This window comes from Podarcis muralis, chromosome 5 (assembly GCF_964188315.1).
Source record: "Podarcis muralis chromosome 5, rPodMur119.hap1.1, whole genome shotgun sequence".
NCBI classification, from domain to species: domain Eukaryota; kingdom Metazoa; phylum Chordata; class Lepidosauria; order Squamata; family Lacertidae; genus Podarcis; species Podarcis muralis.
This window is the reverse complement of record NC_135659.1, coordinates 48,689,977-48,715,175: the sequence shown is the minus strand read 5'-3', so window position 1 is coordinate 48,715,175 and position 25,199 is coordinate 48,689,977. Positions and strand designations below refer to the sequence as shown.

The 25,199-nt window shown below is 45.7% G+C and overlaps 1 protein-coding gene across 1 annotated transcript; it reads left to right on the top strand.

Annotated features, from left to right (window-relative positions):
* Positions 1 to 17,801: 17,801 nt before the first annotated feature.
* Positions 17,802 to 22,141, top strand: FOXE3 (forkhead box E3). Its single transcript, XM_028733549.2, has one exon. The coding sequence runs from the start codon at positions 17,905 to 17,907 to the stop codon at positions 19,192 to 19,194; it is 1,290 nt and encodes a 429-aa protein (XP_028589382.2). The 5' UTR covers positions 17,802 to 17,904; the 3' UTR covers positions 19,195 to 22,141.
* Positions 22,142 to 25,199: the final 3,058 nt, after the last annotated feature.

Genomic DNA, 25,199 nt, shown 5'->3' with positions numbered 1-25,199 from the left:
CCACATGTCTCGATGCAGGATGAATTGGTTCGGCTGCCAAGTGTCTCTCTCTCTCTCTAATAGAGGAAATGTATTTAGAAGTTTGCTGCTGCTGTGCTGTTTTATTTGCTTGTTCTTTTTTATGATCACTTTTTTCAAAAGTCCCTCCACTGCCACAATATTCTAGTTTTATGCTTGAAGACACGTCGGAAATGTGTGTCAAAAAGGTGACTGACAAAAAACGGCAATCTTGTACGGAATAGAAAAGAGAAATAGCTTAATGCTCTTTTGTATACATCGATCCATACGTACTTAATTTTATTTGTATGCTGCCTTTTCACAGTTCAAACCATGCTCAAGATGGCTTACAGCATGAAAAACTACATAACTACAACATATCAAAAGTAGTCAGAAACATTAAAAAATACACAGCCAAATGGCATGATTCCCACATAAATCACAACGAGATCTTAAATAAAGATGGGGGGGACACACAACAGCAGCAGCAGCAGCAAACCCACACATCCCCCCCCAATATCTTCAGTAGCCTCAGGTTTTTGTAGCTGGAGTTAGTCAGGGCCACATCTTCTCAGGCCAGGTGGGAAAAGACCTGCAAGGTGGGGGAGCAGGTCTTCCAGGATTCACAGCCAAGATGGCATAATTTGCTCTGTAAAGAAGTTTTTGCTTTCTCGACTCACCAAAAGTAGGTCTAGATTTTTTTATTATAGGAGGAAATTGTCAATTTAGTTGTATAGGGAGGGAACTTAGTGGGGACTGAGGGAGAAAAGGAGAGAGGGAGCAGCAAAAGAAGGGATATATGGAAGAGGAAAGTGTACTTGCACATTTATAGATAGAATGGACCTCAGTTTAGTCACTCATGGGATTACTAAAATTTATCAGAGTACTTCCAGAGGGTGTTGAAAGCTGTATTTTCAGATTACCCCTAGAAAAATGTGAAGGGGGTATAAAATCAATAGATTTCTTCTGGTGGCACAATGCTAGTAATGAAAACAATAGGTTCTGAGGTGGAATTTATTATTTATTAAATACTGGAAGAAAGTAAGTTTGATAATAGGAAGAAAGTAAGTTTGATAATAGGTCATATATTTTTCCTGTGGAAATTAAGCCTTCTGGTATGGCTGTAGTGATTTACTGACAGCGTTGCTTGTTCAAAATGAGCTCTATAAATTGACAGCTAATCTCAGAATCATTGCAAGAACAGAATTTGATCATAAACAGAAGAATTGGGGGATGCTAACGCTTATTAACATGAGTATGGGATACTAAGATGAACTGTATTCATGCCATATTTAGGAATGGAAAAGGAGGTGTATTGCCTGAATTCAAACTGGAACCTCTTAATACAATGTTGAGGTAAAATACAATCAAAACCAGTGTTGGAATCAATTCACAAACTTTGCTTTCCTGTGTAATGAATATTCCTTGAGGCGCATGCCCTCATTTTACTTGTTTACCTTATTGTAAGATGTAAAAGTAATTAATAACATATTACGGTATCTGGCAACTAATCCCAAATGTTAGATATCTGACACCGACACGAGAAAACAATGCTTTGTTGCATGTCAAGAGACTGACATGTCAAAATCAGCCTTGAAAGCCTTTAGAACACAAGTGACCCTGTAACAAGACCTCCTGGGTTGACTGGCAGCTTTTAACTTCAGCATTCGAGATTAGCTGACCTTGTTTATCCAAGATCCACCTGAGATATAGCAGACATGCCCATGTCTATTATGTTTCATGCTGTAAATGTTTGCTCAGGTATCAGAAACCAAGCGGAGTTAAGGGATCATAATAGCCATTTGGCCTCAGTTATAGGTCCTTGAGAACAATGCTTAGATGGGCTAGCATCAAGCACAACAGTTAATGGTCAAGAGAGGCATTGAAATGACAGTACAGTGGTACCTCAGGTTACATACGCTTCAGGTTACAGACTCCGCTAACCCAGAAATAGTGCTTCAGGTTAAGAACTTTGCTTCAGGATGAGAACAGAAATTGTGCTCCGGCGGCACGGCAGCAGCAGGAGGCCCCATTAGCTAAAGTGGTGCTTCAGGTTAAGAACAGTTTCAGGTTAAGTACGGACCTCCGGAACGTATTAAGTACTTAACCCGAGGTACCACTGTATTGCTTCCAATTAAGCTTTGCCCCCCAAATATCAGCAGAGATTTTGCAACTTATCTGTGGGGGAACAGAGGCAGTCTTGACCTACGCTGTTAGTCTTGGGAGATCTCACTGCCTTGACAGGAGCCAGTCTTGACAGACGTCTGTTATGACAACCCTGGGATTGTCTCAATATGCGATATCTAATAGTTTCTTACATTTGTATCCGTTCTTTCCTATCAATGGAGCCCCAGGCAGCAAACACACACAAAAATCAAACCAATACAGTTAAAAATAAAATCTAAGAATTAGAAGCATCTGAAAACATTAAAAAAAAATTAACATCCAAAAACAATCACATTTCCCCACTTTGCCAAGTGCTACAGCTGGTCCTGGTGATGCGCGCCCAGGAAATGGAAGAAGCAGAAACAGATGTGCTCATGCCCACTAGATTATCGGCACACTGCCCAGTAATGTGATTCCGATGACTCAAGACAGGCTTGAGTTGTGGAAGAAGGGGATGGAGGTAGAGGCTGGGATATCTCTCCAAGACAAGGTTTCAAAACAATAACAGCTACCGGTACATTTGTATATCTCCCCCTAGTGGGGAAGCCTGTGAGCAGGGTATCTGTGGCCAGTGGCGTAGCGTGGGGGGTGCAGGGGGGGCTGGCCGCATATGGCACAACATCGGGGGGGGGCACGGAAGAGACTTGAGTGCTAAAATCCACGGGTTAGGGGGCGCAAATTACTTGCCTTTCCCCGGGTGCTGACAACCCACGCTACGCCACTGTCTGTGGCTATCACTCGGTGTTCAAGTTGGCAACTTCAACCCTCATCAAGGGACAAATCAATTTTGTGTGATTGTTTTGACAGACTGCATGGCAAGCCAGCCCCAGGCCGTTCTGGGCTACTCTCTATCCCTGAGACACAATGAATGATGGCTCCCCGCAACATCAAGAAGGACCTGATACATTTACTGTACGCAGGTATGTGTGTTTTAAAGGAGCTACAGTGGTACCTCGGGTTAAGAACTTAATTCGTTCTGGAGGTCTGTTCTTAATCTGAAACTGTTCTTAACCTGAGGCACCACTTTAGCTAATGGGGCCTCCTGCTGCCGTCGCACCGTCGCCACGTGATTTCTGTTCTCATCCTGAAGGAAAGTTCTTGACCCGAGGTAATATTTCTGGGTTAGCGGAGTCTGTAACCTGAAGCATCTGTAACCTGAAGCCCTGAAGCGTGTGTAACCCGAGGTACCACTGTATTTGTAGTTACTGCTGGTGGCCACAGGGTGTCTTACCTGATGAATTACTGTATTGTATTTTAATATTTTTCTGGAAACTGCCCAGAGTATAAATAAATTTATTATTATTATTATTATTATTATTATTATTATTATTATTATTATCTCCAGTCATCATAGAATTGTAGAGTTGGAAGGGACCCTGAAGGTCATTTAGTCCAACCCCCTGCAATGCAGGTCCCTTTTGCCGAACATGGGGGCTTGAACCCACAACCCTGAGATCAAGAGCATTGTGCTCTATCAACTAAGCTACTTGTTCTCATGTTAATAGCTTGGGAATGTAGATCAGGCCACATTTGTTTCTCCCCCAACCCTCCGTTCTTACAGAACACACTCACTAACTACCATTTAATCCTTTGTTTCTCCTGCGACCATTGCTTTCGCATAATACAAAAACGGCTTCGTGTTAAGTTGACCCCATTATAGTTGAAAAGTCCTGTTGCACTGCGAAGTATCTTTTACACAAACAAGCGATTCATGGTGCAGGACAGGAAACAGGCTAAGCGCGAGCCTTCCCCTTCTGGCTCTGGATTACGTTTGTGGAAACGAGAAGCCCGCCATTTGGATATTTATTTAAGAAAATAAATATTATTATTTCAGGCGTTGGTAGCCTTCCGGGGGAGATACACCAGTGTGTAACAAGTGTGTGTTTAATGCAACTCTCTCCACTTGGATGTTATTTTCCTTCACAGCCAGGCAATTGAATTTAAGACAACTCTGGTTCCCTTGAGCAAACAAGAATGGTTGCTAATGCTACTAATGGCTCTACGCTGGGAGCTGCAACTTCAGTGCATCACAGGAACTGACTTGATGCTTTGCTTACCTTCAGAGCCTCTCTGTCCTATCTGTCTCAAAGCCATAGGAGCCAACTCCTAGGGGCCGGCCCCACCAAATAAAGTTTTTGACGGAGCTTGCCTTCCCAAAGCTGATGGGCATTGCCCTTCAAATGGTGTGTGTGTGCCATGTCATGCGGTTGATTATGAAGGGCAGAGCTCACCTGCCCCCACCCCAATATTTTATTCAAGTTGGCACCCCTGCTCAAAGCTGTGGGAATATTGGGGTTGGATCCAAACTGAATTATGCCACATGGAAATCTATGAGAAAAGTTAATAAGGCCCAGGGCTTTTCTTTCAGCAGGAACTCACCAGAACTGAGTTCTGGCACCTCTCAGGTGGGCACCACTGCCATTATAGGAAAACAAGGGAGATGTTCATAGTTCCGGCACCTCTTTTTTTAGAAAAATAGCACTGGTGATGACTAATGTGAAGCCCCACTGATTTCAATGTGAATGATGTGTGACTAACTGAGGCTGTAATCCTATACTCACTTACCTTCAGGGCTGGCCCTACCGTTAGGCAGAGTGATGCACTGGTCTGTGGATCAGAACAGTGGTGTAGCATCGGGGTGGGATGGGGGCCGTGGCCCCAGGCTTCATTTGTCAATGAACCTCTCCTCTGCTATTTGCTTTGTTGCATTTCAAGAAACTGCTTTATTATTATTATTATTATTATTATTATTATTATTATTCTAGTCAAAGGCCATGACAAACATCAAACATATCTTAAGCAATAGTATATTATATTTTCTAAAATATCTACCCAGCCTTTCTGCATAGAACTCAAGGCAGTCTGCCAAACAGACACACAACGCTGCATTAAGAAAGCATACATTACTTCTGTGTAAACACTTATAGGATTGTGCCACAAATTATCAACCAATACCACAAAGCCTTGATGGATAACTGGTGTGAACTGCCCTTTGGACTTGCTCCTCTGTTAAATGAAGTGTTAACTCTAGCCACAAATTAATGCAAAGCAAAGTTTAGTCAGAAATGACTCATGCGAATTCCCCCAAGTTGTTTTGGAATATTCTGTTTAATAAATGTAGATTCCACCACCACCACCCTCTCCAGAACTGTCCAGGTGGCTAAATGTCTTGTCATGTGATATACCCTTGGGGTAAAGAGGACAGTGTGAGACACAGCCTTGAAGAAGGATGCCAATTAGAGAATGGTATAATAGTAGCCTTCCTTGGTGTTATCCAAGGTATGGATAGATGACACAGGCATAGCTTTCCTTAATGGTGCCTAAAATACACAGCTACCAGCTTTGCCCACTGAAAGCTGCTGGCATTATCATTTCTTCATTTGATTTCTTACCCACCCTTCACTCAGGGCGGATTATGACAATTTGAAATTCAACGTTAAAAAATGGTTTAAAACAAATTACAGTCCCCAGAATAGGGTGGGTCCTGAAAATACTATCTCGGGTGTCAAAGGCCAGGGTAAGCAAGTCTGTCTTCAGCATACAATGAAAACTAATGAAGGTGCCAGACCCATCTTTATGGGGAGAGAATTCCATAGCCTTGGAGCTGCTGTAGGGGTTGAGATCTCCTGGGCCACCCTCACCCGCCTGAACCTCTGAGGGCAGTGGAACTACCAAGAAGGTCCCCTCTGCTGAGAGTCTGCAGGGAAGGAGGGTAAGTTCATGAGCTGTGATGCAGCTAGTCCTGCAGAGCCCATGGGACTTTGGGCTTGCCTATTTACCAAACTGCCCTGAATGCTGCATGACAAACAGCTTTTGAAGCTTGTGATATGCCAAGGAAATGGGCTGTAAAACACACACACATACATGCATGGAGAAATATCAGTGGAAATGCCCACGTCATTGGACATGTCTAAAGTAGATAAGTGGACAGTTTAAACTGCTGACCAAGGGGTGTTAAAGAGGGATATAACTTTCTTTATGTACGCAACAACAGCAGCAAGAATACTCATTGCTAAGCACTGGAAGACACAGGATTTGCCCACCTTGGAAGAATGGCAGATGCAACTGATAGACTATATGGAACTGGCTGAAATGACTAGCAGAATTCGAGACCTGGGAGAAGAGACGGTGGAGGAGGATTGGAAAAAATTTAAGGACTACTTACAAAAACACTACAAATTGTATGAATGTTAGGAGAATGCACGAACGAAAGAAACATGGCAGCAGTAAAATTATTGTAAGATATATGAAAATATGTGATGCTTAAGGTAATGTTGAAACTTGAAGAAATACTATGCTATTTATAAGCAGTTTAAATTTAAGACTAATAGATTTTAAAGTTGAAATTGAATATTGGTGATTTATAAAATAAGAAATGGAAGTAAGGTAACAAATTGCTGCACATAACTGTCTGATTGGGAACGCAGGGAAGGGGGATGTGAGGAAGTCCAAAGTATGATGGAAAGTAGATTTATTAATATATGCATTCTATTGTTATTCCCCCCCCCTATATTTCTATCTTTTTTTTTCTTATCTATAATCTCATTCTGACTTTTTTCTTTCTGTTTATATCTGTTATTCTGTTATTTGATTGTTTAAAAAATCTCAATAAATATTTTATAAAAAATAATAATAAACTGAGGTTATTGGGCATATATGGGGTTTAAATATGCATCTCTCACACACAAACACAAAAATCCCAGATTTTGTTTTGCTTTTAAAGAAAAGCAGCTTGAGAAAGCAGGGAGTGCTTAGCCATATGCCTGCCTGCCTGTTACTGTACTTCTTTGCTCTAAATTCCACTTCTTAAGTGGTTTTTCTTTTTTAAAAAATAATAATGCTTCAGGACCTTATTACATGTGTTTGCGCATAATCTGTAGTCAGATCTGATGAGCAGCAGGAAGAGGATTGTAGAGGAAGAGATATTTTTGAATGGCAGCATTCCAGATGTGTGCACTTAGCACTGTAGGGCTCCTCCTCCTCCTCCTTAAACTATTAGGAGCGTTGTATTTGGAAGGGGTTGGAGTGACCCGATTTCAAATGCCATCACTGCCAGGAACTTCCTAACTGGCTTTGGCAACTCACTATCTCTCTGCTTCCCTTTCCCATCTGTGAAACAAGTAGGACAGTGAGCAGCCCCCACTGGTTCTTCTGGAGGCAAAAGACACGGCAAAAGAAAATTGTAAAGCACCCTGCAATTTAGGATTAGGAAATACCACTGTTGTTCTTTATCCACCGAGAAATCTTCCCGTTTGAACAATGCTTGCTAGGACGGTTTTGGACAACTTCCTATCAGAAAGGATGCTATTTAAAAAACACCCTTTCTCCACTAGGTAAATGTCAGTGTGAAAACTCAGGCATAATTACTATGTCCTCCAAATCTCTCCCTCCTCCCCTTCCTTTCCCCCCCTCCTTTTTTGTAATTGCGTGTCAGACCAAGTGCACTCCAAATGCAAGCACTTTTGGCTACAAGGAGAGTGCAACGAGATAATCCATGTTTTCATCATTCATAGGCCACTCTTTTCACAAGCCATGGTCCGTACTTTATTAGGTTGAGCAGCTCTGGGTCTGCAAGAAAGACCCAGGCCTTTCTCATCAGTATGAGAACGGCCCAGTGAATGGTTTCCAAGTGTTTACTCAGCATTTGTCTCGTGGCTCATCAGAGGAATGGGGAGGGAGGTGCCGACAGATCTTTTGTCCGACTGAACTGCCTGATGTGTTATGACAATGTTCCATGAATATGCAGAATGGCAGAAGGGATTAGGACCAGTACAATTCCCCCCAGGCCTCTTTTTTTTTTTTTTTTGCCTAGGATGTTCAGAGCTTTAAGGATGACCTGTTCACGGTTAGGGCACTAAACACCAGATTTTCCTGCAGATAGGAGTGTAAAAATCCCACACTTGTCCAAAGCTGTTAACATCTGACTTGAAGGTCAGCCAGTCTTATTCACAGCCCTCTATCATTTTCCAGCAGGCATAGGCAGCCTAATCAAAGGCTTTGTTTCAGAGGAGACATGGACATGGTACATTGTGAATGGCAGCCTCGTTCAGCAGCGCACATCCAGCCAAATACAAAGAGGGCAAGGCTTCCTTGCTCTGAGCAGATAATAATATTCTGGCCATCTACTGTTACGTTTCTGTATGCTGGCTTCCTGCTGCCTGATACAGCTCTTCTCTCTGTTTCCTATTTCAGGTTAGCCTGGAACTAAAATGCCTACAATAACATGGTGCTACAAGAGCATGCCCATCTAATAAAGGATCTGGGTGCTCACAAAGAAATGTGATAACATGCTCTTTCATTTAAAAGGAAATTGTGTTTATAGCTCTCAAGATTTTATGGGGGGCAGACTGGAAATGAGAGGGGTGCTGACAGTGGCAGACTTTGGGCTCTCAAATTTCAGCGGGGCCCTGTGCATCACTAGAATTTGGTGCACCCCACCTCTCATGCTCCATTATGGTGCATTGTTGTGGTGCCTCCTGCAGCCTGACACCCAGGGAGACCACGCCAGTCACGCTACCCTAAAACCACCTCTGGTGCAGTCTTGTCTATAAGTATTTTGATACCCTAGGCAAAAAGCCAGCCCAGCTACCTGGGTCCTTCTGAGTCTAGCATCTCCAGCTAGACTCCAGCTCCTATGTACTCTTAGAACCTATAAGGAACTCATACCTCTAGTTCCTAGAAACTCATGGCTCGAAAATATTCTATTTACTGAAATCTTTCTCCCCTGATGAAACAGATGGATTCCAGGGCTCTCCTGTTCATGAAGCCTTGCCTAATTCCCATCACTACCTACTGAATTGCTCAGTCCACTACACTGCTGTCAGTGAATGTGGTCTCATGTAGAAGAAAAGAATGGAAGAAATACTGTGGTCCAATGACACAAGCCTGTGAAGTATGGATTGGCTGCCTACTTGAAGGGTGAAGCTATGCCTAAGAATCATACAACCTGTGGCACCCCACTATCCTCACCAACAGATTCACGGCAGAACCAATCTGCACAGCCCTGAACTCACCCCCACCCTGCCCCACCCCACCTCTGTCCAGGTAAGCTGCAGTGACACTGGTGCAAAGGCATTGAAAGAGCCAATACAACACCCGAAAGGGGATGGACCTGTTATCTAAGGTAGGTATTGAGAAGAGTAGAGGAGAAAAGTGAGAACTGATTGCAACAAGGGGAAAAATTGGAGAGTAGAATGGGCAACTGTGGATAGAGTGGGATAGAGTGAAAACAGAGAAATGAAATATGAACTAATGTCTTGTCCCAATGCAGGGTACTGTAATACTTTACATGAAATTAGATGCATAGTCTGAAAATTATTCACTGTTTAAGTTGGCACTTAAGTATTATTATTTATTATTTGTACTTAATTGCCCTCCCATTAAGTTACACTTGTGTACTTGCTGTCTGGAAAAAAATATTACCAAAAGGTCAGGCAACTTAAGGCACAAAGTTAGGGCAATTTTCATGCTACCTGTTAAGGAAATTCAAAATTCAACAATGCTATCAGTTGTGAGTTTGGTAAAATCTAAAGGGCACCCTGTCCTGTTTACATATCAATACTGAATACTGGTGAATTGAACAGATTAGCAGATTTCCAGTGCAATATGAGTAGGTTCATTTTTAATCCGTGTTGCCAGGGACCGACAGTCACTGTAATTTCCACCAGACTCCTTTGGGGCTATTGTCAGCTGCCCAAAATGAGGAGCTGAAATAAGGTTACCAGACATCCCCGTTTCCCGGGGACGGTCCCCGGATTTACTAATCAGTTCCCTGACAAAATCCATCTATCTAGTAGGAAGTTGAAAAGTGTCCCCAGATTCATTGAGAAAAATCTGGTAACCTTAAACTAAAATGATTAAAGTTGGAAGGATGCACCCCTCTGTCACTCCATGGGGGAACACACAGAGCTCTGTGGAAGATCCTGAATAGAATAGTGTGTCTTGTGGCACCTGAAAGACCAACAAATATATTACAGCATAAGTTTTTGTGGAACAGACTCCATGAAATCCTAGAGATCCTTGTTTGCCAATCATTGTTCTACAGAGCAGTAAATGAATTTGGAAGCATTCCATCTTCCCATCAGTATTATTTTAACAGCTCCATCTATCTACTGCAAAGCAGTGCAAGTCCCAGTCTTCTCTTGGGGATTTTGTTTAATGCAAACGAACTTCCCCCTGCAGTTTTTGTTTGTCCGCAATTGGAAACAGAGCAACAGAGACACCTAGCCAGATAGGTGGGCTTTGGGATCTTGGTTTCTAAACCATTGAGCAATGTCAATACAAGCTTCAAAATACTCGCTGCAGGCTTACTGCATTTAAGATTTGAGACGGGGAAGGAAATGCACCTTGACACACAGATTTTCACAGCCTTGGGGGCAGGAAGAGCCCATCTTGTTACAAATGAACTATATTGCTACTGTCAAGACAATTAGACAAAGAACTGAGACAAGGAGGACCAAGATGACAATGGAGGATATCTTAATTAGCAGCCTAACTGCCCAGAAACTTGAGTGTTGGCATCATCAGGAGGCCATGCTGTAATGTGCATATGCCAATCAATCCACTAAAAATGAAAGTGACCTAGGATTCTTAAAGACCTGAGTTCCACTCCCTGGTCCTTAGTCAAGACCCAGGAAAAACTGTCTGCGGACAAACATCAGCTCCCTCGGCCAGTAAAGCGAGATGAGTGCTGCAACCCCAAAGCCGTTTGCGATTGGACTTAACTGTCAGGGGTCCTTTACCTTTACCTTTTTAAGTCAAACCTTGGTCCATCTAGGTACACTGGGCAAAGCATCTGCTTTGCTTGTAGAAAGTCCTGGATATAATCCCTGGCATTTCCTGGTAGGGCTGGGTAGAGAAATCCCAGTCTGAAATTCTGGGGAGGCTGTGCCAGTCAGTGTAGACAATACAGAATTGGCTGGACCAAAGATCTGGCTAAATATCAGGCAGCCTCCTATGCTCCTATACACTTAGCAGCAGCTCACCAAGGTTTTAAAAAGGAGACTTTCCTGGCCCTACTTGAAGATGCCAGGTGTTGAACCTAGAAGCTTTTGCATGAAAAAACAACAACCTGGAACTGTAGCCCTTCCCCACAACTGTAGCCATGCAACAACTTCAGCTTCCATCTATGAAACAGCAGTGAGTGACCTGCTTCGTAAGGTTGCTATGGGGCTGCCTCTGAGGCTGGTCTGGGAGCTTCAGCTGGTGCAGAACTCAGTGGTGTGTCTGTGGTGTGAGACAGCCTCTAAGGAACAAATTAGACCTGCACTGAAATAATTACACTCAGGGTTGGTCAGTTTGGCCCCCACCAAGGGTGCAGCCCCCTCTCCTTCTCTAACAGGCAAGCACCAGTTAAAAACCCTCCTGTGCACCCATGCCTTTAGATGAGTTTTTATGGATAATTTTCTGCAATGAACCCCCCCCCCATTTTTATTGTTGTTTCTTTTCTTTTGTTTTAGTTTTATTGTCAGCCTGTTCTGCAATGCTGTTTTGGTTTTGAAGTGTGGGCTATATATACTATTTCAAATAAGCAAACTTATAAAATGTGGTACTTACAAATGGTTAGACTGCCTACCAGTCTCTTATATGTCTAGCTGCTGAACTGTAAAACACATGGAGATGTTCTCAAACAGTCAACTCAGAGTAGACCAGTTGATTTGTGTGTGTGATACACAAATGACATGAGAAAACTTGGTATACTTGTTTGTATAACATTATTCTTGTTTATAAAACCCATCTTTTTTTAAAAAAAAAAAAAAGAGTAGGCCAGTTGAAATAAATTGCATATGAATTTTGCAGGTGGGCATCCCATTCCGTCCATAACCCTGCATGTGTTAGAATATATTCCTTCCCAATCAGGACCTTTGGATGGCAGGAGTCTTTATTCAGTAACTGATAGCAACCGGGCATATGAAGACCCTACCCTGTTCCCCCTGGAGGTTCTGGCAGGGAGGGAGGGAGGAACAGGTACTCTGATCAGCAGTAGAAAGAGATAACCTTAAAAGTCCTGAATAGCAGAAACAGTAGTTAAAAACTATATTTTTCATCCCATCAAGTCTTGAGAAAACTGGAGGGTCACACCATGCCCAAATCTCCAAATATGTTCCCATCTGAACAAAGTCTATTCCCTCCCCTTGTACCTTGACTTCTGCATTTCCACGAGGGGAGGAAACTGGGAGCAATGAAGCAGACAAAGAAACGGCAAGTGGTGGTGAAAATCTGGGCAAACAGAGGTAAAAACTCACCACTGAATGAGTCTTTTTGTGTGTGTGCTGATCATGCCAAAGAAGCAATAGCTGTCTGCAACCATCAGGCCCACTCTGTGCTACCCAAGAGAGTTCACCTGAGTGAGCCTTGGTCTGCAGAGGAATGCAGTGGAAGGAAACATGAGCAATCCACCGTCTAGGTTTTAGGCAACTATGTTTTATTCAGGGTAAGCCCATTGAAATCAATGACCTTAACTTGGTGATGTTCAACAGGTCTACCCTGAGTAGGGCTACCACTGGCTACAACCCTATGACTCTTCTGCATAGCATTTCGAAGATTAAATCGCTTGCATCCACCTTGACTTAGAATACCACCGGTTAGGCATTTCGGTCTAACGGATGAGTCCAGAGAAGCATCTGGTCCTTATTTTGCTGGATGAAAGCCAGCTGTTGTGGCCTGAGGACTTGGAATAGCCTTGGAAACGAAACAACTCCCATCAGCCCCAGCCAGCATGGTCAGTGGTCAGGAATGATGGGAGTTGTAGTTCAGCAAACTCCGGAGGGTCGGCAACCCCTGCTGCTTCGCGCCCGTACGCGGAAGTTAAAGCAGGTGCCTTACATTACGGTTGCCATGCTTTCTGTGCATGAGTGGAAATCTAAATAAAATCGTCTGCCGAATGGAAGCTTTTTCTTACGTCCTAAAATAAATGTGTGCTCACAGCTCAGGCGTATCAGCCGGGATGCCCCGAAGGAGCTCCTTTCCAACTCGTCTCTGAGGAAGTGGAAGGCGATGCGCAACGGGGGTTGCCAACTGGCAATCACTTCGGAAACTGTTTGCTGCAGTTGGCACGATGGCAAATATGGGGTGAGAAACGAGAAACGGAATTACTTCGGAGACTTATTTGAAATTAAAGTGTTATACACTCAGTCACATCTGGAGTAGTGCGTGTGGTTCTACTGGCCCATCCCCGAAAAGGACATTGTTGGAGCCACAGACGATGGAGACGCCAGCGTGGGTATGAAACTTACTAGCCTATTGTACAAAGGTAATATTGACATTCATTGCTCCACCTGCCTTTGCATCAGGCATCATCACTGGTATCACGTGATCCCCAGAAAGTACAAAGGTTCCTCGGGTTAAGTACTTTATTCGTTCCGGAGGTCTGTTCTTAACCTGAAACTGTTCTTAACCTGAAACTGTTCTTAACCTGAAGCACCACTTTAGTTACTGAAGCCTCCTGCTGCCGCTGCGCCGCCAGAGCACGATTTCTTTCTTATCCTGAAGCAAAGTTCTTAACCTGAAGCACTATTTCTGGGTTAGCGGAGTCTGTAACCTGAAGCGTATGTAACCTGAAGTTTATGTAACCCGAGGTACCACTGTAATGGGTCTCTCCGGCTGCAAAAAAAACCCCACCCCCTCCTGATCTAAACTATCGTGCCTTTCCCTCTCTCATAGGACCGACTCCTAGGGGCTGAGGTCCCTTTGCCCCCCCTAAAATATTTGAAGGGGCCAGCCTCCCTGCAAGTTGATGGGCATTGCCATTCATATGGTGTGCAAATGCCGCGTCTTGTGATAGATTAGGCAGGGAGGGGCTTACCTGGGTTCCCCCAATATTTTATTCACCTTGGCTCCCCTGCCCGCTTTCATGATATTGCACAGAAGTCCGACCACTGGCAAAGTGAGGAATGGTTCAAGAAGGAGCAACGGGACCGGGTTCCCTCGCCTGGTTTCCTGACATTGAACAGCATTGCAGCGCTCTGTGCTGCAACTCAGCCTCCAAATAGTTTCTTCAGAAAGAAGTCCCACTGAATTCGGCGGGCTTACTCACAGGGAAGTCTGCACACGGTTGCAGCTTCAAGAAGCCTGGATGCTTCTTACAGTAACATTTGCAGCGCCGAGGACCTTCTCCAATCCACAATCGTCCCGATCAATGTGGGGCTGTCGCTCAGGTCGAAGTCTTGTTGCTCATTGGAGCAGCAGTTTAGGGACCTGCGCATCCGAAACTCGCTCAAAGGAATCCTGCACTCTGGGTTCCATGGGGCTTTCTCTAGTAGGATTGCAGCTACAGTCTAGGATTCGAAACCCCGAGCAGCAAATTACGCTCCGGGGAGTCATTTCAGTTGAAATCCGCGGCGTTTACTTCTGAAAGGGACAGGTTTAGTGTGGTGGGGCAGGTTTAAGCGCGCCTGGTGGCGGCGGTTCTCCTCTCTGGAGCAGTGAAATGACCATCACGTACCTCCCCCGACCCCGAACTAACTTTACTAAAACAGCTCCCAAATAATTTCAGTTTTGCACCGTGCAGGATCTCTCTGTGTTTCCTAAGTAAGCACCCTCGTTTGCAAAAGTTAAAAACAAAAGTAAACCAGCATTAAAGAAGCAGTGGGAGGTGTTTTGAACGCTTTGAGAAAAGGTAGATAAGCAGGTGCGTAGGTAAATGATTTATTTTATTATTTATTGCAGTCGTATCCCACTTTTTTCTCCAAGGAGCTCTTCTTCCCCTCCTCGTTTAATCCCCGCAACACCCCTGCGAGGTCGGTTAAACTAAGAGGCAGGGACTGGCCCAAGGTCACTCAGTGAACTTCATGGAGGAATGGAGATGTGAACCCTGCTCTCTCAAGTCCTAGTCTGACACACTAACTACTAGACTTAACCTGCAGCAATATGTTGCAGCGCAGCTGTACAAAATGTTTCTGTTCTGGATTCTAACTAGCCAGCCAAGCCCGTTTTCGGGGTACTATTGCGCGTGGACTGTTTCGATGCTGCTGTTGAACTTGGGGGTTCCCTGCTGACACCCCCCTACCCGGCGCCGCCTCTTGTTTCTCCGCGGTCTATTGTTGGCTATAATACCGGCCGTTCGCGCTTCGCAGAGGAGCTGGCTATTACCTATTCCGCCCCTTAAGGCTGCCATCCTATGGGATTCCAGCGGTTGCAAATAGAGTTCTCTTCGATTCGCACTACAAGTATGCGTTGCAAATGAGAAGTCGCATTGCTCTCGAACGCTTGTCCATAGAATTTACAGCCTCGGTGTTTAAGCAGCTAGGAAGATCTCCTGAGCAAATCTCTTTGCTCTGAAGGGGAACTGCGCACCTCTGGACAGCTCCCAATTGACTTCAGCAGCGCTGAAGTCGGGAAACCTCCAGAGGGTCGTAAAACAGAATCTTCGCAGCTCTATCGCACACAGGTATCTATAAGGCGAATCCAGTGGAACTGACTGCGCAGTCCTAGAATAAGTCACCTGTTGAATCAAATGGGGCTTAACTCCCAGAGAAGTGGCTTTCTGATTGCAGCCTTGTGCTATTACAAATAGGTCTAGGATAGCCATTTTAGCATACTTCCTTGCAAGAAAGCCCCTCTGGGTGGTGGGGGGGGGGGAGGGAGGAGAAGTGGGGCTTGGTTTCGAGCGCACAAGATCGGGATTGGACTATTCACAGAACAGCCAGATCCTAAACGAATCGCTGAGAAGACCGAGATGTACTTTCAACAGGCTCCGAGATACCGCTGGGAATTTAGGACTATTAAGTCAATCCTAGTTAGAGAATTGTAGACACATGTACATCCGTTTTGTGATATTTTATTTGGTACCGGACAATTTTGGAAAACTCAAGAGGGCAGGAGAGACTAGACAAAGACCAAGCAATGGTTCCCTATAGATAAAAAATTGAAAGCAGCCTTCGTTGGCCCACGGGAGCGGGCTGGACGCGGGGAGAGCAGGAGGGCCCAGATCAGAGGTGCCAACTTGAATAAAATATTGTGGGGGCCCAGGGAAGCCCCGCCCCGCATAACCGATCACATAACGCGGTGCACGCACACCATTTGAATGGGAATGCCCATCAATTTTGGGGGCCCCGGCCCCCTCAAATATTTTATTGTGGGGACGGAAACCCCCACGGCCCCTATGAGTTGGCTCCTATGACCTAGATCCACATAGGACCAGCTAAGATGTTACATAATAGCGAGCAAGATACTGAGTACGTCAGAACATGGGGGTGCATGTTAAAACCGGGTGGGTGATGGAGCGGACTGGAAACGATGCTGATAGTAGATAATGATCTCCAACCAGTTCAAACAAACCAGTTCAAATAAGCAGGAAAGTCGAGCCCAGTTTTGATGCGGTGAAAACACAGCTACTGACGGATGCCCCCAACCCTCTCCTTTCGCCATATGAAGGAGCAAAAAGAGGAAGGCGTGCCTTGAATTCACGGAATTCCCTACACTACAGTCAGGTGTACCATGTACTTGCTAACTGAGGACATCAGGTGGGGAGGACTTGGGCCGGAAGGAGGAAGCTCCTGCCTAAATGTGTAGCACTGAGAAAAGGAGCACACCCCTGCTATACTCGCAAAGGAAAACGAAGCCATGGCATAAGGGAACTTTGAAAACGTGTTCATAATCCAACACAAGAGAAAAAATAAAATCGCGGTTTTCCTTTGCCTATTTTCCTCCACGCCCCTCCCTTATCCTGAATCCCCTTGGCAAGCCTGTCGAGTTGAATACATTCTGTTTTCGTTTTAAGGAGGATCTCCGTCCCTTGATCTAGGAGTTAGAGGGTGTGCTAAGTAATTTGGAGGCAGCTGGAACAACTCCGCGTGTTGCTTAAGAAAAGCTTATCATAATTAATGTCACCCTTTCCCATCTCATCCTTCAAACATTTCTGGCGTGTGTGAGAGAAGTCTGTACTGTATGTACATCGCAAAAGAATGATACAGTATACGCGCTCTAATTGAATGTGTGGACGAGCAGAGAACCAGAACTCCCGTGGCTACCGGCTCTGAAACAAAAGCGAATCCCGCCGAATCCCATGAGATTTGTTTCTGCCCATTGGCATTATTCACCGGGAAGTTCTCCTGCGCAAATATCAATGGGAACTGTGCCAGCCCCCCCCCTCTTGCGCAACTTCCATTCTGTTAACTGAAGCAGCAGCAGAAGGACTTGCTGGCCGAGTCTGCGCGTCTGTCTTCCTACATCCCGTTGGCTAAAGCATCTGCAAAGCACACTTCCTTCCAAATAAGTTCTCTTGACGTGCAGGGACAGTCTTGCCCTTAGGAGCCAGTTGCTAGTGCGGTCCGCAAACGTCTTACTGAAAAGAAATCCCCTCGTCGTAGTTGCTATGGGCTAAGGCTAATATTCTATAATCCAGCCATGCTTACTTGCAGTAAAAGTCCCCTTGAACGTGGTGCGACGCACTTCCGAGTTAGCACGCATAGGCTCGCGCTACACCGTGGGCTGGAAACGAAATCCTCCTCTACCTGGTGCAGACGAAGAAAGGAACCCCGGTTTAGTTTTTCACATACGAAATGCTGGCACTGGCTGAGAGAGAGAGAGAGAGAGAGAGAGAGAGAGAAGGGAGAGAGAGAATGCATGTGAGTGAGGAGGGGGAGCATTCAGGTGGGTGGGCAATAGCCGAGCCATTGAGGGGATCGCACCAGGGTGGCGCCAGGCCTCATCTATATAAAGCAGGTCGCCCGTCCAATACCTGGTCCCCGAGGGAGCTGTGCTGTTTCATCTGCCTCTCCCTCCCGGGAGCTTCCCTTGTATATGAACCTGGCCGGCTTCTCCTTTTTCTCGGGTATATGCACCATGACAGCGGACTCCCTCCACTCGCCTAGTCAGGGGGCTAGCCCGGGCTCCCCCACTTTGCAGAGGGCCTCCCCGTCGGGCTGCAAAGTGGAACCGCTGCTCATCAAAGCGGAGCCCAGAGGCAGCCCGGCAGAGAGAGCAGCGGAGCAGCCGGTGGAGGAGCAGCCACCTGGCCCCGGCGCAGGTGGTGGCGCGGGAGGCGGCGGCGGCCGTCGGAGGAAGCGCCCGGTGCAGCGCGGCAAGCCGCCCTATTCCTACATCGCGCTGATCGCCATGGCCATCGCCAACGCGCCCGATCGGCGGCTGACGCTGGGCGGCATCTACAAGTTCATCACGGAGCGCTTCCCTTTCTACCGGGAGAACCCCAAGAAGTGGCAGAACTCCATCCGCCACAACCTGACCCTCAACGACTGCTTCGTCAAGATCCCCCGCGAGCCGGGCCACCCGGGCAAGGGCAACTACTGGACGCTGGACCCGGCCGCCGAGGACATGTTCGACAACGGCAGCTTCCTCCGGCGCAGGAAGCGCTTCAAGCGCACCGACCTCACCACCTACCCGGGCTACGTGCACAGCGCCAGCGCCTTCACCCCCAACCCGGGCCCCGTGGCCCGAGCGGGGCCCGGCTGCGGAGGCTCCGGAGGCGCCGCTTACCCGGGCGGCGGGGGCGCCCTCTACTCCCCCGGCGGCGCCGCCGCCTACAGCGCGCAGCTGCCCGGCCTGCCGCAGTACCCGGGGGCGCCCCCGGCGCTGCCGCCGCGGATGTTCAGCATCGACAGCCTCATTAGCTCCCAGCAGCAGCAGCAGCAAGCAGCCGCGGCGGCGGCCCTGCAAGGCTCCCCGGTGGGGCCCGAGCTGGCTCACCACCCCTTGGGCCTCAACGGCGCCGGGGACCTGGGCAGCTGCCCCGGGAGCAACGCCGAAGCCTGCTTCCAGACGCAGCAGGTCAGCCCCGGCTTCCTGGGCCGGCAGCCCCCGGCCATGGCCTACCCGTACTCGACCTCGCCGCCCGCCCACCTGGCCTTGCCGCCCGGCGCCTATTCGCCTCCCAGCGCGCAGCTCTACGGCGCCCCCAACAGGCTGGCCCTGCAGCCCGGGCGGCCCGCCGCCTCTTCTTGCGCCGACCACGCCGAGCAGCTTTTGGGCTTGGCGGCCTCGCAGCTCAACGGGCTGGGGCAGTTCGGAGGCGCCGCCAACAACTCATACATGAGGCAGCCCAATTTCCACTCCGGCCTGGAAAGGTACTTGTGAAGCCGAGGAGGGAAGCCGGCCTTGGCTGGGCAGGCGGGCAAAGCCACAACGTGAATCGCCTAGGACATTTTAAGAACCGGCACGTGGGAAGGGAGCTGCGCGCCTGGTACTTGAATGGAACTCTTGTCGGCGCGACCTGCTCGCGTGTGCCCCTGAATTGCGAGGAAGCCCACGACGGGGGCGCCCACAGCAACGTCTGAACGGCATCCGCGTGGTTTGGAACCCGTGGAAACTACACGTGAAGCATGCTGGCAACACAAGGGAAGGCTCTACCCAGCGCCTCCCCACCCCACGTGTCCAAAGGAACATGCGGTGGGGCATCCCCTTGCAAAAAGTGAGGACTGCCGCAGGTCTTTTGAGAATATTGTACATATGTAACATATTTTCCCCTCCTCCAATAGGATCGTGGATTTGCAATTTTGGACTTTTACATAAGAGACTCTCTGCCGCTTGAGAGGAACAGAGCCCCTCATGAATAGACATTCTGGGTGTTGCCCAGTGCGCCGGAAAATGTGCCGCAACATTGAGCAGTGAGCTTGAAGATCCAAGTCTTGCAGTTTGGCTAGCCCAACAGAATAGGAGATACTGAACAGTGTTTTGCTTTTTGTTTTCAAATGATGTGTTGATTGGCCCAATAAGTTGTGATTTATTTATTTTTTAAGAGCTTTTAATGTCATCTGATTCCCATGTTCCGCAGAGGTTTGCAATTGTGCCATTTCCAGGTCACAGGCAAGAACAACTTTTTTTCCACAGTGGCAGCCGAATCATGAGACCGAATTAAGGTCCCACCTCTTCAGGTGGCACTTTTGACCTGCAGTTTAGGGTTGGCAGCTTAGAGGAACTTGCCACCTGCTAGTTCAGCCTTCTGCAGCCAGGATAGGGAGGGGGAGATAGAGAAGAAGGCAGCTGATCAGGGCTGGCATAGGTTAGCCTCTCTGATTTGGCACTAAGATTGGCCCTTTCTTGCCATTGTTTCTGCTGAGGGAAGTGCTGAGGTGGCATTCCTGCTGTCTGCCCTCAGAAGTACTTGTTCTGACAGGTTTTACAGAGCTTTCCTCCTTGTGGGCTCTGTTCTGACATTCTCAGTCCTTTATGTAAGAGAATGGCAGACGACATGCTTTGCATGCAAAAAGTCCCACGTAGGGCAGGAATGAACCCTGTCAAATTCTGGAGAGCTGCTTCCATTCAGTGCAGACAGTAATGAGCTAAATGGACCGGAGATTTGATTCCCATGTTTAGCAGCTGCCTGTGGTTTCTAAGATCACCCAGGAAGCTTTGTGGCTGAGCTTGTAATTTTTTTTTTATTTTACCTTTTGCACCAGTGATGGGGAACCAGTGACTCTCCAGGTGTCATTAGGCACCAGCTCCCATCACCCCTTGCCATCCTGGCCATTGTAGTCCAATAACACCTGGAAGGTGGCAGCTTCCCCACCCTTGTCAGATAGAATTCCATTATATCCACCCAATAACTGGTGTGAGATAAAGTTAGGCTGAGAGACAGTGACTGACTGAATGTCACCTGGTGAGCTTTGTGTCTGAGTGATGCTTTGATCCCAGCTTTCCTCCAGTCAACTACAATGCTATATCTTGTAAACACTGCACTGTCTTGGAGATACCAAGAGCCAGTAGTAATGTGCTGGTATGTAGCGCCTCATTTGGTTTTACGGACCACCTAGTGGCGCAGCAATAAAACTGCTAGCCCATTTGCAAAGCTAAGTCCGGTATGGTTTCAGATTGGATGATGACATTCCTGCATTGCAGGAGATTGGACAAGATGACCCTTAGAGTCCTTCCAGCTCTACAATTATATGATTGTATGTTACTTTATTCTGGCAGTGAATAATTGCACTTGACAAACAGCTGCCTAGTTTTCAAAGCTGGCAAATTTTACACAATGGGTTGGGCCAACGACATACCATTTTTACTTCCTGTGTATCTCCTTATCACTGCGTAGGCAGTGTATAGTACATTTCAAATGTATAACAGTTCCATTTTTTACCATACATTACGTATGAAAGTGGTTTGCTTTCCCCGTCAGTAATGTTTCATAATGTGCAGGTAATGCACAATCGTCATCACACCGCATGATGCATGTATTATGCAGTGTTGCTCGCTAGGCTACTGTATCATGTTACAACACCAACATGTCATGCTGCATATGAAATGTACAGTGTATATAGTGCATATTGCATTTATAGCATTAGCATAGTTTGTAGTGCATATTGCATAATGAACAAGAATGCCTTCGGAATAATGCACGGTAGTGCTTTGTATGTATGATGCATTTAAATATCCCAGGATGTGGCATTTCTTGATAACCTATAACCAAATATCTCAGTTCATAACTTAGTTAAGTGTATTTTGATTTATGCATATTTAGATGCAGTCATAAAAATGTGTCATTTAAAAAGTCAATTTCATTTAAATAATTAGGATACTATTGATTCCACTGATTTCACTCAAAGATTGCAAATATATTTGGGATCAAAGCCTATATTGATTTAAATCTGAACTCTTAAATGGACTGTTGATTCATTGGTGATGCTTAAAGAATTAGTAGCATTAAGTATTTCAATATTAATATTTAATACATTTAAAGCCTGGTTCTCATTGAGGTGATAAACCTTTATCTGGTCTGTTCCACATCATACTGCTGGTGAGGTCTCACATGATGCAACTCTGTACCATAAATCAGTCAATCCCTCACATAGGAAGGTGGCATGTTTGGAAGAAGGCAAGGTTAGGACCCTTCTTCCCTGGCACATATTTTGTTTTGTATGGAGAAGCATTCCTTACCTGCAGTAGAGAAGTGGTACGTTCTAGGCACATGTTTAACACTTCAGTGACAATTAGTCCTGCTTATTAAATTAAGCAATTCTTTTTGTAAGTAGGAGAAATTTATATTTTTCTAACTTAGGAAAAAAATTAAATACTCATTTTAGACATGCTTAAGTGTGCTGGTCCTATTTTGAATATGCCTCTTGAATAGATGATTGATTATTTAAAAGGAAAAGAAAGGAAGAACAATTCTTAAGCTTTTCAAATCTTGTTTGTGACATGAGCTTTACCTGTGTGTTTTTGCTCCCCTATTTGTCAACAGGGGAGTCACTTAGCTCCTTAGTCTTCCTTTGAAGTGCATGAACCCTGGTAACAGTGGAGTTTTTCATGATCAGGGATGGCAGGTCATAAGGAAGCATTTGCACGTGATAGTATACATGCAGAGCTTCCTGCACTACAGGGGATTACTCACGCTGATGCACAGTACAGCAGAGCTATCCAAACCGTGTGTCGTGACATGTGTGTTGCCGTGTTGTACAAATACTCCCCGTACTCTTCCAATGGCTGGAAAGGGGTCAGTTTAACTTCCGGTTTGCTACTAAAACTGAATTACTGTGTCGCGAAATGATACCTGTCTAAAAAGTTTGTCACCAATGTGAAAAGTTTGGAAAGCTCTGCAGTAGAGTCTCATTGACGGTTATGGATAGTTAAGCGTGTGCTTAGCTTTCTCTCATTGAAATCAGTGAGTTTTAAGCGTTTTTGGTTTTTTTAATCATGTCCCATGTCTTGTATGTCAAATCAGTGAGTGGTCTCCGTTAGGGGAAAGAGAAGTATTAAGTACTTCACTGTTTCATTTGCTGAAATGATCTAAAAGGCAGTTGTGTCCAGCAACCTTATTTGGGCTTATTCAGAAAGTTCTGCGCTTGGAAGGCTATGCTTAGAAGATCCAGCTAGAGTAACCAAATAGTCTAAGCTACAATTGCTTCTGCAACACAGCAACCCTGTCCTGTTACACCAAGTCTTGCACTCTGTTTTATACAGAGTTGCAATCTGGCAAAGGCTTTGAGGTTAATTGCTTGATCTAGTACACATCTATGTGTCTGACTAAGTTCCACAGGACAAGCAAGTTTGCAGTGACAGCCTGAGGGCAAGTATTGCTAAATTCTGAGGAAATAGGCATGGCACAGGGCTGTCCATAATCTGTAAAATAAAATAAAATTGGGTAAAATAATTTTGGCAAAAGATGTAAATAAATAATTGCCAGCTCAATCCTATATATCACTACTCAGAAGTTAGCCCTTTAAATTCAGAGTGGTGCTTTCTCCCTTGGAAGTGGGTTTAGGATTGCCGCCTCAGTGAAATTGCAATACTTGGATACAGAATTTTCACATCCATTAATTTCAGTGCATCAAAATTCCCCTATAGTGTATCCCCTTCAGTTGATAGTGGATGATCGCGTGACCTGTCAGCAAGGTGTGATCCTTCCTTCCTGTGCCTTGCAAAGTATTGAAAGGAAGAGCCAAATGTATGGTCAGATCAAAAGGATTGTCAATGGAGCACAAATCTGGACTTCTGTCAATTGTTCTGGAAGCTTTTTGGCCTTTGTTTTGCATTTTGAAATAGTGGAGCATAGCATATGCAGGGCTGGGGTGCCCTGGAATGTTGGGCTCCTGTTAGAAAGCAATAGTGCATGCTTTCTTTTTTTGAAACAGATTATTTATAATTTTCATTTTACAAGAAAAAGCAAAAAACTCTTAAAAATCAAGTCTTATGTTTACAGTATAATATTTTTACTGCGTTTCTAAACTATATAGTGCATGCTTTCCGCTTCTGTGAATGCATGACAGCATTTGCATCTTGATCAGAAGAGTTCTCCTTCAGTCCTTGGTTACTCATCTTGGTCCAGACTTGCTTACTCCTCTGGCCAGTGGGATAGTGTGGAGATCTAAGTGGGAAGCAGTTGCCCACTTCCCTTTAAGAGTCATTAGCCTGAGCAAACTGTAGCATTGTTGTAATGGTTTAAACATATGGGAGGAAGATAAGTCAGAATAGTAACTTTCATTTCTTCATTTTTGACCTGTTGCTGTTGGGAGAGCAGATGAGCTTTTTCACCTAAGGAAAATGGCCAGAAGGTTAGCATATCCACTAGCAAAATTTAATCTTTAGCTGGGCCCCTTTGTCTCTAGCTCAGATAAATATACATTTATGACATTTTGGGAGACTGTGATGGATCTGATACAGTTCTCGCTAGGCAGTGTCATTAAGACCAGTGAAACGTACCTATCTCTGTCTTTGGGAAATGGTGCTTGAGCTATTCAAGCCTTTTTCAGTTCCCTGGCAGTCAGAAGAAAGCTTGATCTGCCTGGGAAACTTCTCAGAAGACTCTTGAAGATCTCTGCAGTCTTTGGTTTCCGTTGAAGTGTGCCTGGAGCCAGCAGGGCTCTGGTTGTCTGAAGAGGTGCATTATCGCTCTCTGGTGTTCTTTAGCTGGCTCCTCCTTTGCGCACTTAAAGTTGTCTTCATAGGCTCTTAGCATTTTCAAGAATAGCCTGATGTGGAATGTTGCAGCATTTATTTTCCAAAGCTTCACTTAGCCCTGATGACTGTAGTACTATCTATCTACCCACCTGCACGTGCACACACACACACACACACACACACACACACACACACACACACACAGAGTGTAGAAACTCAGATATATAAGTTAGGCACCAAATGAGCACCTTAAACCTAGGTTACAGTTGCCACTATGAAATGTCTATTCTATTTGCTAGGGAGTTTAACTAGATGACCCTTGGGGTCCCTCTCAACACCACAATTCTATGATTCTATGATCTCAACTACATTGCTTGGCTGTAGCTTGCTCTTGCAACAAATCACTTGTCTCAGTAGGCAAGAAGGAGAAATACATACAGTGGAATTGGAAATGGCTTTAACAATGGACTAAGGCAGAGGTTTTTTAACTGTGGTTGCCAACCTGAGGCCCAGAAATCTCCACAAAGTCGCAACTGGACCTGCGCCAGTGGCAAAATGCGCCTGGGGAATTTCAAACACCGTATACATACATATAAAGGTAGAGGTAAAGGACCCCTGAGGGACGCAGGTGGAGCTTTGGGGAAAGCCTCAGTGCCTAGGGCTTGCCGATCGAAAGGTCGGCAGTTCGAATCCCCGCGGTGGGGTGCGCTCCTGTCGCTCGGTCCCAGCGCCTGCCAACCTAGCAGTTC